Genomic DNA, 15,434 nt, shown 5'->3' on the forward strand with positions numbered 1-15,434 from the left:
CACTCTAGTGTTCATATCAGCCCATCCTGTTGAGGCGGTGGGCCGCCATATTCTGCATATAGAGCCTGTGCAATACTTTCATATCTGGTGCCAGATACAATAAATTAAAATAATCCAGTCTGGAGGAAATGAATGCCCGGATCATCGTGAGAGAGACAAGGTGGGTGAAGTAATATCTTTTATTGAATCAGTTTCTGAAATTGGTCCAATAATAGATATTACCTCACCCACCTTGTCTCTCTAATATCCTGGGATTGTCACAGCTACAACAACACTGCATGGATCATCATCAACATCCTTATCAGGGAGGAAAAGGTGAGGAAGAAACTGTCTTTTTATAGGCTGTACAACGCCTTGCACAATGGGGCCCAGTTCCTCAATCAGGATATCTTGGCACTATCATCACAATAGAAATCTTCCTAGCAAGCTGCAGAAGGAACAAGGGGCAACGGCTGCTGCTTCTCCTTGTTCCTTTTTTTTTTAAATTTTATTTGCCACTGATGGCACCTGATTGTCTAGGCTTGGTGATGACTCAGACAAGACCCCAAGGCGTTTTACTGATTTGAAGGATGGATGTCTTCAGTGAAAAGGAAAGACAAAGTCCAGTCTAGTTCTTTGAAGCATTTACCCTTTCTGACCAGCATCACTGTGATCTTATATGGGTTCAATCTGAGCCGGCTTTCTCTTCACCCAGGAGCTAATCTCTTGTAGGCATTGTGACATAATTGTAATGGTACTGGTTACATTTGTGGAATATGAGGTATACAACTGGATGTCATCAGCTTATTGTGGGGTGTTCTTCATTAGCTAATAAGCTTGTCCACTTGTGGCTTATCCAGTACAAAAGCATTGTTATAAGAGAAATGGACTAGTTATTCCACTAGATACCCAGGTATGCCAAAGCAGCTGTCATAAATTCATAGAGTTTAAGGCCAGAAGGAATAAATAGATCATCTAGTCTCACTCTCAGTGGACTTGGAGTGGCTTTACTCCACTTTTCTAACTCAGGGGTGGTCAAACTTTTTGGCCTGAGGGCCACATTTGGGTATGGAAATTGTATGGCGGGCCATGAATGCTCACAAAATTGGGGTTGGGGCTGGGACTCGGGCGCAGGGGGAGGCTCAGGGGTACAGCTCCGGGCAGTGCTTACCTCAAGCGGCTCCCGGAAGCAGCGGCATGTCCCCTCTCCAGCTTCGATGTGGAGGCGCGGCCAGGCGGCTCTGTGCGCTGCTCTGTCCGCAGGCACCGCCCCTGCAGCTCCCATTGGCTGCTGTTCCTGGCCAATGGGAGCTGCAGGGGCGTCGCTTGGGGTGAGGGCAGCATGCAGAGCAGAGCCCCTGACTGCCCCTACATGTAGGAGCTGGAGGGGGGCCATGCCGCTGCTTCCAAGAGCTGTGCGGAGTGGCCCCCAACCCTGCTCCCCAGCAGGAGCTCAAGGGCCAGATTAAAATGGCTGTTGGGCCAGATATGGCCCACGGGCTGTAGTTTGCCCACCCCTGTTCTAACTCCTGCAGTCCCCAAGACTCTGGAAGCTTCCAGGGCCTAACAAGGCTGTCACTACAATAACTGTCATTAGTGGATAATGGTCTCCAAGAGGCCCTGCTTCTGACAAACTCCCAGCCCATCCTGGAATACCCCTTATGGCTTGAGGGGCCTGAAACCAGCTCAGCATTTCCTGTGGTAGGGAAATCCTCAGCAGCTGCCCTATAGCATCGAATCCTCATTGCGCCTCTCCAGCAGCACAAAGAGCATTTAAGAGAGACCAGAGACCTAATCCATTATGTGCATTGTTTATTAGAGATGGGCCTGAGCCAAAATCCCAGTTTTGAAACATCCAGCATATGGAGGAACTTTGGGTTTGTGGGTTTGAATCTAACTCAGGATCCACACTGTGCAGCTTTCTTCTTTCTCTCACTCTCTTTCTCATGGGCTGATCGAGACACCCCCAAGCTTTGGGGGCCAGGACATGTTTCCAGATCTTTTTCAGACCCACCTCTGTTATTTACTTTATACTTTTGGCCTTGCTCAGTAAAGTTTGTGTTTGTTGAAAATTTTCATTTGTCAGTGGGTTTCATATAGGAATCAATAGCAACTCATATTTGAGGCAGTGCTGAGCCTTGCACTTAAAGCAGGTATCAATGAGATGTGGGTGTGATTTCATCAGCTATATATTCAAGAGAAACTGTAAGTTACAGTAACAATGTTACAAATGTAAATTATGTTTTTATTTCACATGTTAAGTAACTTTTTGGCATTATACAGTCTGTCTTTTAGCATGGGTGCTGTTAGCTGGGTACCCCCTCTCACTTCAGCAAGAGTTATACACAGTTTTATCACACTCCCTGCACTACACTGAAAGCTTTATCCTGTAAGTCTGATCTACTGGACTAAACTCTCCCTTTGGCATTTCAAAAAAAATATTTTTTTTTCCAAGAGTTCACAGCTATGTTTTCCTGTAGCAACACAAGGATTTCAATCTTCTAAGTAACATCATTATAATGTATTAGAAGAATACCATGGAGCTACTTCATCAGCCTGGGCTATTTCGTATATATCAGGTGGCTGTGGGAAGCTCTGTTGGCCTCAGCCTTCTGCAGTTCATAACCTGCCTTTTCATGATTTAGAGGGCGGTAACTATAGCCACTGAACTTTCAGCTCAATCTGCTACCAAACAATGGTGACATTTTTCTGTCTTAATATGTAGTCTTAAACTTGTCAGCTCAGTTTAAATTGGCTGTACCAAGGAAGAAAGGACTTCATTGCCAACAAGCCTCTTGAACAAAACAAATTGTAAATGGTTTCCCTTGCTGAAAACTTGAACATCTTACAAACTCATGGAAATCTCAAAGTGCTAACTCTTAAAAAAAATGATGTGGGAGGTCCAAGATTGACTCATCTTATATACTCTATCAGCTACTTGCCTTGTGGTATTGCTGTTTCTTAGAAGAACATTGGCAGCTGTTGAGATCTCATGCCTTGTTTCTGGGGATATCCAACATCAGAACACTACAGAGCTTTTCCTTAAAGAATATTGTTTGAGGGAGTAAATATTCCCTTTCCTTCCACAGAAAAGATAGTCATATCTGAAGACTTTCTCTTGTGAAATAAAAAATATGTAGAATTGCTTGCTGCATGTGGGTTTGGAAGTGCCTACATGGCGTTTAGGCAATGTATTGAGCTGTGCATATGAAGCATAATGATTGTGAAGCAGAAATTATTTGTTTACTATTGATAGCACCGAGAGACCCCACAACTAGGTCAGGGCCCCATTGTGCTAGGTGCTGTAAAGATAGTCCTGACACTGGAGAACCTACAGTTATAGGCCCTGATCCTGTGGCTAGATCTGTTCTGTGAATCCCTGTTGCCGTATGGAGCCCTCTTGAAGTCAACGGGGCTATTGTAGACAAAGGGTATGTCTACACGGCAACTAGACACCCACAGATCTGCCCATGCTAGCCAATTCGGGCTCCCAGGGCTTGGGCTGTGGGGCTGTGTCATTGCTGTGTAGACTTCCGGGCTCAGGCTGGACCCCAAGCTCTAGGACCCTGTGGGTTGGGAGGGTCCCAGAGCTTGGTCTCTAGCCTGAGCCTGGAAATCTACACAGGAATGAAATAGCCCCATAGCCTGAGCCTGAGTCAGCTGTGGGGTTTTTCTTTGCTGTGTAGACATACCCAGAAAGTTCCATTTGCCTGGGTGCAGTTGCAGGACTGGGGCCTTAGTTTAAGACCAGACATAATAGATTAAAGAAACTAACAAATGAGGTGGGGGCAATGAGGGACAGGAGCTAGCCATAATGAAAAGCCATGTCTTTGTAGTAAAAGGATCTTGTTGTGCTTACAATATCCAGTTAGGCAAAGTCCACTGGGAAGCAGAGCTGTCTAACTCGGTACAATGATATTTGCTGCTGCTGCTATCATTTTGGTCATTTCTGCAATAACAATCTGGTTACACTTCAAGTCTGGACCATACTTGTTACCTATTTGTGGTTTATGGTAGTAGCTAGAGCTGGCTGAATAATGAAAGAAGAAAATGACTTGTGATTATCATTCAGTGGAGAAAATTGCCAAAAGTGGAACAACGGGCTTGTCTACACAGTGTGGCAGTCTGAATTGTTTCGTGCTAACATGTTGTGCATTAACTGATCAGTGTAGATCCTGCTGGCATGCACTAAACATTCCCTATTGCATGTCACTGTAGTACTGTTTGAAATGGGACTAAGTTAGTGCTCACTAGGAAACTTTTAGTGCAAGCCAGCAGGTTCTATGTGGGCCAGTTAGTGTGTGACACATCGATGCACATTGGAATTCGCATTCCACTGATGCATACTACCGCACCATGTAGACAAGCCCAAATATTGCCTGCCATGAATTATTCAGTGAGCTAACAAAGTAACAATTATGCATTTTTTATTTGTCTTGGGAACCATCAGATTTTTAAAGAAAATAAACTTAGTTGCTACAAAAGTAATTCAAATTGTTAACTTCGTAAAGCAACCACTTTAAAACATCTGTCATTCCACAACTAGGAGGCCTTCTGGCAATACAGGATGTGACCCATTTCTCTTTTTTTTTAAATAGCGTAAACATCACTAAATTATCATTTCACTCTAGTTTGATAGCCTGCATGGTCTAATGGAAATAGTAGAAATATGCACCAAGAAACACCATTTCATAGCACCACAAGATGAGGTGCATGTTTCCTTTGAGGATGAGGATTGATAGATCAGATATAGAGTGATAGCATTGTAAAAAGTGTTCATCCAGCACTCCCAAATCAACACACACAGGAAAATGATACAAAACAAAAACATCACATCACCTGTGGGTGAACATGTTTCACAAAGTGATCACTCTATATCTGACCTATACATTTCCCAGACCTGAAGAAGAGCTCGGTGTAGCTTGACAGATTGTCTCTCTCACCTACAGAAGTTGGTCCAATAAAAGATATTATTTCACTCACCGTGTCTCACTTACAGTGATGTCCTTCAGAGAATGGGATAAGGAAAGGCTTTGTGAGATTCTGCAGAGAGCTGATGAAATCTGTATTACAAAATAAGGTTTCTCACAGAGGGAACTCCACTGTCCTCTGAAATTTTCAGGAAAACAGTCCTCACTGTGCTTGTGTGCAGAGGGGAGATCAGACATCTCAATTTTCTACAGGGCACTCATATGTATTTTCTTTTCACAGTGAAATATGGACCAAATCCTGGTCTCTGGAGTGTCTGTGATGAGGAGACATTGGCCTTCCGGGGCCCCCTTGGGGCCTGCAGTCCCAGAGACTTCCACTGATACTGAGGTCACAGGACCCCTTCCCTCCTCACCACCCCATCACTGCTTATTATAAGGCATGAGGTTAAATCCTAGCTCCATTGAATTCAATGGGAGTTGCACCATGAATGCCGATGGAGTCAGCATTTCACCCTACTTTAGACATGCTCAGTACATGGGAGGAGCTCAGCACCTCTCAGGGTCAGCCCCTCAGCTTGGTACAGGATAAGTTTTGTTAGAAGAACTGTTTAAAGTACACAGCTATTACTTTTATTCTGTTTATAAGCATTTCATTTTTCTCAGGAAATAACATTATCATGCCAGAAAATAACTGCTTGCCTTGTGTCCGGAAGTCATCAATCTTTGACTACAACACTTAAAAGAAAGGAAACACAATTGAAATAACCGTGTGTGTGTGTGTGTGTATAGATAGATAATGTTTTCAATCCTTATGTGGAACCGCCATGCCTGGTGGTATTAATGACACACTATGTTCTATAATTCCAATGTTTACAGCTGGGATTTGCCATGTCAAGAGGATGGGTAATTAATAGTATTGAATAAATTTGAATAGAGGGAGGTGGTGGTTAGTTAAAATAAAACACAAACTCAGAAACATCTGGCTTACTGGTAACGAGGTTGATGTGTTAAACAAATAAAACAAAATGAAGCTGACTTGGCCTACCACACCATCTGAGGCACAGTGCCACCGTATGAACCTTTGCTATAAACATTTGGAATGTTACAATGGTTTGACAGGAATTACATTTGCTTTTTATCTTATCATATGTATTTTATTACATTCTTGAGTGTCTACTGGGAGCAGTAAATCAGTTGTCTCTTCAGCTTTCCCTGGTATCGCCAAAGGTAATGCTTTGGGTCCATTATTAATCAGCATTTACAGTACATGGTTCCTTTGTGTGCTGTGATAGGATATGAATTAGATGTTCATTTTTATGTAGACCAGACACAATTATTTTAAGATGAGTCTTATTTGTTTCTGTGCTTGCTGTTTTATCAGCTTGTCGTGAGAACTTGGAGGAATGGCTAGAAATAAAAATAAACTATTAGTTGTTAGCTCCAGACTCCAACTTAAATTGCACTACTACTCTTATTCTGTTTAGTTATATAAAAAAAGGCATAGTGGATTCTGTACTTACTGTTCTTCAGTGACTTACACATTAACTTGCTCAGTGTATAAAAAGATGTTTTTCCTAACTGTCAATCCTTCAAACTCCAGCTGGATTTGGAAAGTCCAACTGGTTTCTTCCAGTCTGATGCCTCATCCCCAGTATCCCTCACTAAACTGAGGCGTATAATAATTTTGTTACAGTGCAAATAATAGAGTCTATAACCATAGACCTAAAGAATGATTCTGCTACTGGAACTTCATTAAACCTGTCTCTTAGACGTTCTGTTAAAGATGTTGCATCAGAGCACAGAAACCACTACCACAGTTTAGCTCCCTTGTGGGCAGTCCCAGCTGTGAGGCCAAGAATGGCAAGGGATTGAATTGCCTTCTTGTCTGAGGTATATTGCTGCTGGACATACAATCTGCCAGGTTGTGTCCATCTAGCACTTTTTTTTTCTTACTAGTACTACATTTGCTAAAACAAACAAAAATGTTGCTGTCATTTTTCACTTTGCTATTCTCCCACAATATATCTCCTATCTGTAATAACATGATTTTTCTTTTTTTAACCTAAGCCAGTTTGGACAAGTTCAACCCTGATGTATACCCACTGATTTCCATGAAGCTGGGTTGTGTCTAAAATAGCTGGGTGTAAGCTGGTGACATAAAGTGTTCATATAAATACATACATTTGAATACTTGAAGATTTCATTAGGCTTTTTTAACATTACAGTGTTTATTATCTACAGGCATTCCAAGAATACAGCATTTTTCTCTCTTTCCAGCTTAAAAATGATTGATGAATTTGTTAATTAAATGCTTTGTGTGCTTTCTCTATTTTTTTCTCCATTATGTCTGCACAAAACAGCAGTTCTCTTTAGATTGGGCCAAAATGTACAATGCTTGCTCAGACAAAATTCTTTTGCCTCACAGTGAGTGAGGAGGGACAAGAGGACTTGGCTCGTTATGCTTACTTTGGGGCTCAGTTAGTGATTGCACCAGGCTACAATTTGCAATAGTCAATGTTATTGCCAGACTGTTCTGCAGTAAGAATAGGATGCTGTGAAAAGGCACAAATAAAGAATGAGTTCAGAGCAATGAAAGAACATTTTCAGCATGTGTCTTACTGGGCCTTGCCAGCTGGCTCTGACTACTGTAGATTGAAATGATTGTGTTTCTGGTAACTGGTCTGACTCAACAGTAAACTTTCACAATGTGGCCCAATGCTGGTTGAGACAGCAGTTGTTTTTAAGAGCACTTTTTAAGTTTGTCAATAGTAATGGTCTAAATCGAGTTATAGAAAGTATTGTTTTTCCTTTTTTATTTTACTACAGGTTTTTTTCTTAAATGTCAGCACTGAGCAGTGGGGAGATCTATTGTAAATAGCTAACATGCTTTGGAAGCTGGCTCATTTCTGTTCCAATTAAACTTTTTAAATACAAAAGTATTCAAAACACTGAGCCCAGTCCTAAGAGTTGCTAAGAACCCACAAGTCCTACTAAAGGCAGTGGGAGTTGAGTGTTCAGCCTCTCTTGGGATGGAGCCCACAGTATGTTAGCAATGCCTATAGCACACATTTGCTGTCTGCTTTAAGGGAAAGGTCAGAATTGTTGTGCATTGTTTTTCTGCTTCTTTCAGGGTAAGCCAATGTCCCTTCTCCTCTCAAAGAAAATAATCTGAGAGCAAAACTTTTAAAGCAACTTAAAAAAACTTTATTTGCTGTCGTTTCTACCATGTAACCTTTTACATGGACAAAATTGCGTGTGTGTGTATATGCATGCACACATATTGGTTGGTTATCTCAATGTGTGTGAACCTAAGTTTCTTATCAAACTCCTCTCTGCTTTTACAAACTGACAAATAGGTCCTCTTCTGAATTCTAAGTGAAGGTTCAGACTGCTTTCTCCATCCTTAATATTGGCCCATATATATCCACTTAAGTATTACATTTTCCATTTTGAAACATGTACACGCGACTCATGCCAAGATCGGTATATTTCCTCAATGAGCCCACAGGATTGTAGTCTCAAAGGAAAAATAATTAGAATCATAAAGTTCCTAAATTGCACATCTTTTCTCCAGCTTGGCAGGAAATCAATTGTACCACACAAAGTGATACAGCATGTTTTCCAGTGTATCCTCTCTGCTGCTTTACTAATATTTATGAAATACATTATCCGTGCATAAACACTTAGCACATGTCCTTTATAGACATTTTCCTAGGAAAGGTAATGAAAATATATTTGGATCGTAGTTAGACTACAACAGTTTTGCAGAGTGCTTTGAGCTCTTGCATGCAGTGTGCTATCGAAGTGCAAAGATCCCTCCTGTAAAGCAATCCTAGGTCGGAAGGGTTTTATTTTTTAATAGTCTCTGCAGTTTTAGAAATGCATTAAGTATTAATTTTTTTAAATTATTCTTTATAAATAAGTCAGTGCTGGATGAATCAGGTTGGGCACTCTTTAATCTTTAGTAATGGACAAATAGACTGATATTCATATTCAAGTGACCTATAATTTAATGATATTTAGACACATTCCTCCCAAATATAAACATCATGAGAATGAACATCAGCCGTACAACCCTGCATGAGACAATGCCATCCCATAAAGGGCTACTCCCTTTACTTTCAACTGTCTTTAGGTGGTCTTCTACCTTCTTCCATGTCATCAGGTAGCTGGCTATTCATTTCTTAGTTATTTAGGGGTCAGCAATAGGCCCTGCATCTTCTCTTAACCACTCAAATCACCAAGATGTCTACTCTTTAGGGGATAGACAATCTATAGACCTGCCAGGACCAGCTAACTTCCAGGAAAATCAGAGTCTGCTATAGTCCCTTAACATCAGCAGAGGCCAGAGATGGATGCTGAATATTCTCTGTTATCATGAATACGCATTTATAATTATTTGGTTTGGCTATGACTGAGACTATGACGTTGTCTGAATTATATTTGTGCAATATTAGGCTGCTTAACAGCACTAAAGCTTGCACTACTGGGCTAATGTATTTGACTTGCCTGTCCCTGGTAAGTACCCAAACTAAGATTTGTCATCACGCCAGGTTTAACACCCCCTTATAATACTTTTTGCTATTATATTGTAAGGAAAAGCTGCTGGGATCTTTAATGACCACAAATTGGCAAAGTTGTCTTCACTTTACATCTCATCCAAACTACAATTAACCAGTTTGCTACTGATTTTTTTTTCTTCCAGCTTGAGAAGAGATTTTTCATCCAAATTTGATTCATAGCCCCAAATCTGCAGCGATCACTTTTTTACTGCAGATATGTCCAGAGATGGGTTTTTTCTGATTTTAGTGCTGGTAGGGGGAAAAAAATTTACTTTAAGAAGTTAAAAGAAAATTACTCTAGGAGGGCTGTGTCATATGACAGTTAGTTAACTGTACTAGTTAGAAGAGTCAGCCTAACACATCAGCATTTCTGTTGATAGCAACTTCTGTGGAAGAAACTTGAGATACAGAAAATTTCTTAAGTTGCTTTTTGAGATGAGGTGATTTTTCCTTGCAGTGGCTTTTTGGTATAACTTACTGTTACATATTCTTCAGCATGAGAAATGGCACACCAGCCCCTAGACAATGGATTGTTTGCTTACAAAATCTTCTGAGGTTGTATTGCTTCTGGGCTCGTCTTTTAATGGGCGAGGAGATAGTCATGCACACTTTCTGGGTGAAGTTTAAAGATACTGGATTTAAATTATAAAGTCCTCGGTGGTTTTCACCCTGTTTACCTTTCAAACTCCTCTTCTCCTTGTGTGATTCTTCAGCAGTTCAGATCAGGCAAGGCACTCAAGCTGGTAAGTGTTGGTATAAATGAGAGAGAGCTTATAATGGGTGTTTTTACGTAGGGGCCTCAGCTTTGATATTTTCTTCCATCCTTCCCCTCTGAGTCTGCCAGAGCCTAAATTGATTACAACAGAGCATGCTACAAGCCCTATCTGTTTTTCCAAGCTTTTCTAGGGGAGGGAGGGAGTGGAAAGAGGGGTCTTGCATCTAATGGCGGGGAAAAGCCTTTTGTTGGTATTGAGCCAATTTGTAAATATTTTTGATCTAATGGTGGTTTTATCTTTGGCACATGCTTTAAAACTCGTGGTGCGCACATTTTAGAAACCTGAAATAAATATCTTATCTGTTCAGAACCCCAGCAAATAATCCTGTTACCTTGACCTAACATGCAAATCTGTAAGTGGGTGGGAGGAGCAGGATTCCATGGGATAGCTCATTCCATTGTATGCCTTACTAAATTGTATGGCCTCAGGTTCGCCCTGTCTGTTGCCCACTAAGAACTACCATCTCACCCACTCTGTACTAGATTGTTTCCTCTTGTTTACTTGATACCCATATTTGTAGAACATTAACTCACCGGATATTTGTATGCCCGTTATAGTCATTAAAATGTCAATAAAGAACATAAACACTAGGCTTCTTTTTAAATAACCTCTGAGGAGTTTTCAAGTGATTTAGACATAATGGACCAGATTCTCAACTGGTGTAGATCAATATAGGTTCATTGAAGTCAATGGAGGTGTGTTGATTTGCACCAGCTGAGAATCTGACCTGATGTCTACATGCAGGAATAGCTAAGGGAGAGTATGTATACGTTGTGAGTGCAACCCAATCATTCAGAGCCTCGTACATCAGTCTCCACCATCTTCAACAGCCTTAGAGTCAATTTCAAGCACTTGGATAGGATTTAATCTGCCACCTTAAACCCAGGGACAAATCCTATGGCTTTATGCAGTCCTTATTCTGGCAAATCTTTCCTTATCTTTAACGAGAGTTTTTCCTGAACTTGAAGCTAAGTGACGTTTGCAGGATATCAGATCTTTGAACAGGACTGTAGAAGAAAGGAAGTGTTTTCATGAAAACATCAGTCTCCCTATAATGACTCCTGATCAACTGCTGCCTCCACAAAGTGGTGTTAGAACCAGGATAGTTCAAAGATGGATTTAAAGTAGTTAGGAGCCAGTGGGGACAAAATCTAATGGAGGAAGCGTTACTGCAGAGAACGTTATAGTGAATCGGATATTAAGGCAGAAAAACAATTGCAATAAACGGGAGTTTTCCCATTGACCTCAGTATGGGCAGGGTTTCACCCACTGTGCTTGTCATTGCTATTGTTCTTTGTCTCTCTATCTGAGCCAACCAGACAAAATATCAAGGTAACTTAATGTCTTCTCTCCTCTCTTTGTTTTAGGCTTTTATGGGCAACTACAGACTTTCTGCCCTCCACATTACACTGACGCTCAGAGGAACATACAACATGGAGGCTCTTGTAATATGGTCCCTCCTTTTGAAGACTGTCTAGTTCCCACATCGATGGGCCAGGCAGGGTTTGATGTTTTCCACAGAGCTTTTTCAGCACATTCTGGTATTACAGGTAAGTGACTGTTGTGAACTAGAAATACCTGTACACCTACATTCCAGTTGTAAATGTAACCAGGCTTTGCTGACTTCTCAGTTACAACTAGAGACGATGGGCTTGATCCCCCACCCCAAAGTTCCGATGTGTATTGGAACTTTATGGGGTGTTAGCTATGGAGATCTGGTTTGGGCATATCTCTATAACATCTGGCATGCATACAGACTGTGCGTTGGCTGTATGTATGTTTCTCTAGCTTCTGAATTCCTGTACAGGGTCAGACATGCACTAGCTCATGTATTCACTTTGAAATACTGTCCTCTGAGCCTTCTGAAGTCTTTTTGCTCCTGCAGTCTCCTAGAAGCATTGTAGCATCTAATCAAGCCATTGGTTTTGCTTTATACCTTTTTGCCCAAGATAATTTTCTTAGTCAAGGAATTCATTTATCTAGATGTGCATGACAACAATAGCCCATGGTGCACATACCAATTCTATCAAGATTTAATTTGCTCGTTCACTCTCAGCTCCCTATAAGAATTTGCATACTACCCTGAAAAGGTCAAATTTACACCTGGGTGGAGTACACGCTCAAGGCCCATGATCTATTCTGTGTATGTCTACACTGCAATAAAACATCTGCACCTGCCCCATGCCAGCTGACTAGGGCTCACGGGGCTATAAAGTTGCAGTATAGACATCCAGGCTCGGGATGGAGCTTTGGGTCCCTCCCCACTCACAGGGTCCCAGAGCCTGGGCTTTGGCTCAGTTACACTGCAATTTTATAGCCCCGCAGCCCAAGTCCTGCAAGGTTCAGTCAGCTGACACAGGCCAGCCGCAATTGTTTTATTGCAGTGTAGATACACCGCCTGAGGGCCTGAGTGGGACTTAATAAGTGATACATAGGCCATGTGCCACCCGCTGCACAAGGGAGAATTTCACTTAAAATGTGCTACACATCTAAATCCTGGTGTGAGGTGCTTAAAAGCCCAATCATATACCTAACTGCCAGTTTTAAGATTCATGGCAGCCATCTACACAAGCATTTAAAAATCCAAAATAAGGACCCTGCTCTGCAGTTATTCTCCTGAATACACATCTAGTGCTGCACACAGTCCCACTGAAATTTGGTGTTTGCAGGATAGGGTCCTCTGCACTGCAGAATAATCTTGCAATAGTTTGCTGGGTTTTTTAATCTTACATTGCATGTGTCGAAATCCCATAACCAAGGGCAGTAGGCAGATTGATAAAATAAAAGGATCTTCAGCTAAACTGCACAGTTATGGGAAACTCCACAGTAGAGCAGCTGCAGGATCTGTCCATCCATATATTCACGCACACACAGAGTGCATATAATTTGTGTGTGCATGTATATAACGTGTGTCTATACATACACAGTGGGTGACATCCTAGTCCTATTGAAGTCAATAGGAGTTTTACCATTGATTTCAATGGGGCTAGGTTTTCCCTTATAGTAAGCAATTCATCTGAACCTTTAAGTACCCCTGTATTTTTTTTTAAAAGCTATTTCCAGCTATTTTTCTGTGTAATTATTACAGACAGTTGGTCGGTGTTAATTAATGATTTCTGTACTCTTTTCCAGTTTATGATCTTCCATCAGGGTCAACAGGTATCTTTGGTGATTCATTGCGCAATGGGTCTGAGGACGCCAGTTTCCTTCAGATAAATGCAGTGGATCGTTGTCCTAGCCAGCTTTCCTCTGTCTATACGGAAGGCTAAAATGATCTAATTATAATTACAAATACTCTATTGCATATCATCTTTCCTTTCTGATAGTCAAGAACAAATGTTACAAATATCATTCCTCCATAAGACTGCTGTATGTATGTTTCAGAAAGAGGAGGAAATGCAATCATCAGACACTCAACCTCATAAAAACAGCCAAACAAAGGGGGAAATGTTGGTAAAACAAGAAAACTTTGCCAAAACTTTAGCAATTGTTACTTTTTCTTTTGATCTGCTGCACGGCAGCACTACTCCCCCCCCCCCCCCCCAGGGAATTCAAATACTGAATAAGTAACCTGCTGCTGGATGTAATCTTTTTAAGCCGAATCGGCAAAATCATTTTAGAATGCAGTTTTGCTGGGGGGGGGAGAATCTAAGAACTAAAACCAGAGAACACTACAAACATTTTAAAAGGCTCACCTTCTTGCACAACCTATTTGTCTGTGGTGCTTACATAGCTAGATACACACAAAGACAAAAAAGGGAAAACAATTTGAGATGCAATTTGAGACTCATCATGGCACCACCAGCTAGAAGCATTGTTGGGGCTTCTTGGAGCCAAAGAGCATTGGTACTGGATTTCCTGCAATCCTTGTTTTGGTTTCCTGTTCCATTCCACTAGAATTTAAACCTTCCAGAATGGCTATTACTACCTTTTTCAATATTGTTTCCATTTTAACATTTTATACAATGAATAAGAAGAGTTTAACTAAAAAGGCACTAGGATTTCCTTTATATTTGAGCAGCCCTTATTAGCATTGCTATGGAGAATTTAATAAATAATGATAAATTTTCAATAGAATTTTTAACCATATGCAATTTAAAAGAGAGTTATATTCCTGATGTAGAATGCTATAGGAAGGTTAAAAATAACCTGTAGAAAAGATATCATTCTCCATTAAATTCTGTAGCTTTTTTAAAGCAATTTGTATGAAACCCTATTAAATTTATATTGATTCCTATTGGCTTCATCCTTATGTAATTTTATGGGCCTTTTCCATAAGGCATGCTATATTTAAGGGTTTGTTGATGTTTGTACTAGGTTATTCAGAGATCTACAACTGAGTTGTTAAGTTGTGTTTTTTTTAACCTTTGGCTGGCCTGTAAGTTTTAGCCCAGGCTGAAAGCAAATCAGTTTGGCTATCTTAAAAGCCACAAGTGTATGGGCAAGGTGGGGAATGAAGTTAATCAGTCGAGATGTGGATTTTCTCATTGCTGTGCTCCTGGAAAGCAGCTTTTCTTATCACTTATTTAAAACTTTATTTTAAAATTATTCATCCATATTGTGAATAAAAGCGTTTGGGGTTTCTTAATGTGTGTATATATATATATATATATGCTTTGGCCTGACACGATATGCAGGACTAAGATCCAAAGAAATTTTTGCAGTCCAGCAAGTTTGCATGCTGAAATTTGTTGACGTATTATTCACAGAATAGACCAAAACTTTTCCAAAGGACTCATTAGTTTAGAAAAATACATTTTAAAAAATTGTCCAAACACCTGCTTATAATGAGATGCTGTTATGATCTGTCAGGTAAATTCATTCCTGATTTAACTGCACTGACTTTGCTGGAGTTGTACCAGGGATGAATTTGGCAAAACACCAGGCTCAGAGGACTCTCTACATCAGGGCTGGGCAAACTTTTTGGCCTAAGGACCACATCTGGGAATAGAAATTGTATGGCGGGCCATGAATGCTCACAAAATTGGGGTTGGGGTGCAGGAGGGGGTGTGGGCTCTGGTTCAGGGTGGGGCCAGAAATGAGGAGTTTGGAATGTGGGAGGGGGCTCCTGGCTGGGACGGGAGGGTTGGGTGCTGGGGGGGGGGGGGGGGTTCTGGGGGGGGCTGGGGATGAGGAGTATGGGGTATAGGAGGGTGCTCTGGGCTAGGATCAAGGGGTTCAGAGGG

The 15,434-nt window shown here is 41.1% G+C and overlaps 1 protein-coding gene across 1 annotated transcript in view; it reads left to right on the forward strand.

The window, feature by feature from the left end:
- Window positions 1–15,223, forward strand: part of GLIS3 (GLIS family zinc finger 3) — a 237,873-nt gene extending 222,650 nt beyond the window's left edge. Inside the window, exons 10-11 of the mRNA XM_034774451.1 lie at window positions 11,616–11,798; window positions 13,381–15,223. Coding sequence (XP_034630342.1) covers window positions 11,616–11,798; window positions 13,381–13,517 — 320 coding nt within the window. The 3' untranslated portion in view covers window positions 13,518–15,223. The remainder of the gene's footprint in view (window positions 1–11,615; window positions 11,799–13,380) is intronic.
- The last annotated feature ends 211 nt before the right edge of the window (window positions 15,224–15,434 follow it).

The sequence above is a fragment of the Trachemys scripta genome, chromosome 6 (assembly GCF_013100865.1).
Source record: "Trachemys scripta elegans isolate TJP31775 chromosome 6, CAS_Tse_1.0, whole genome shotgun sequence".
In the NCBI taxonomy this organism is placed as follows: Eukaryota; Metazoa; Chordata; order Testudines; family Emydidae; genus Trachemys; species Trachemys scripta.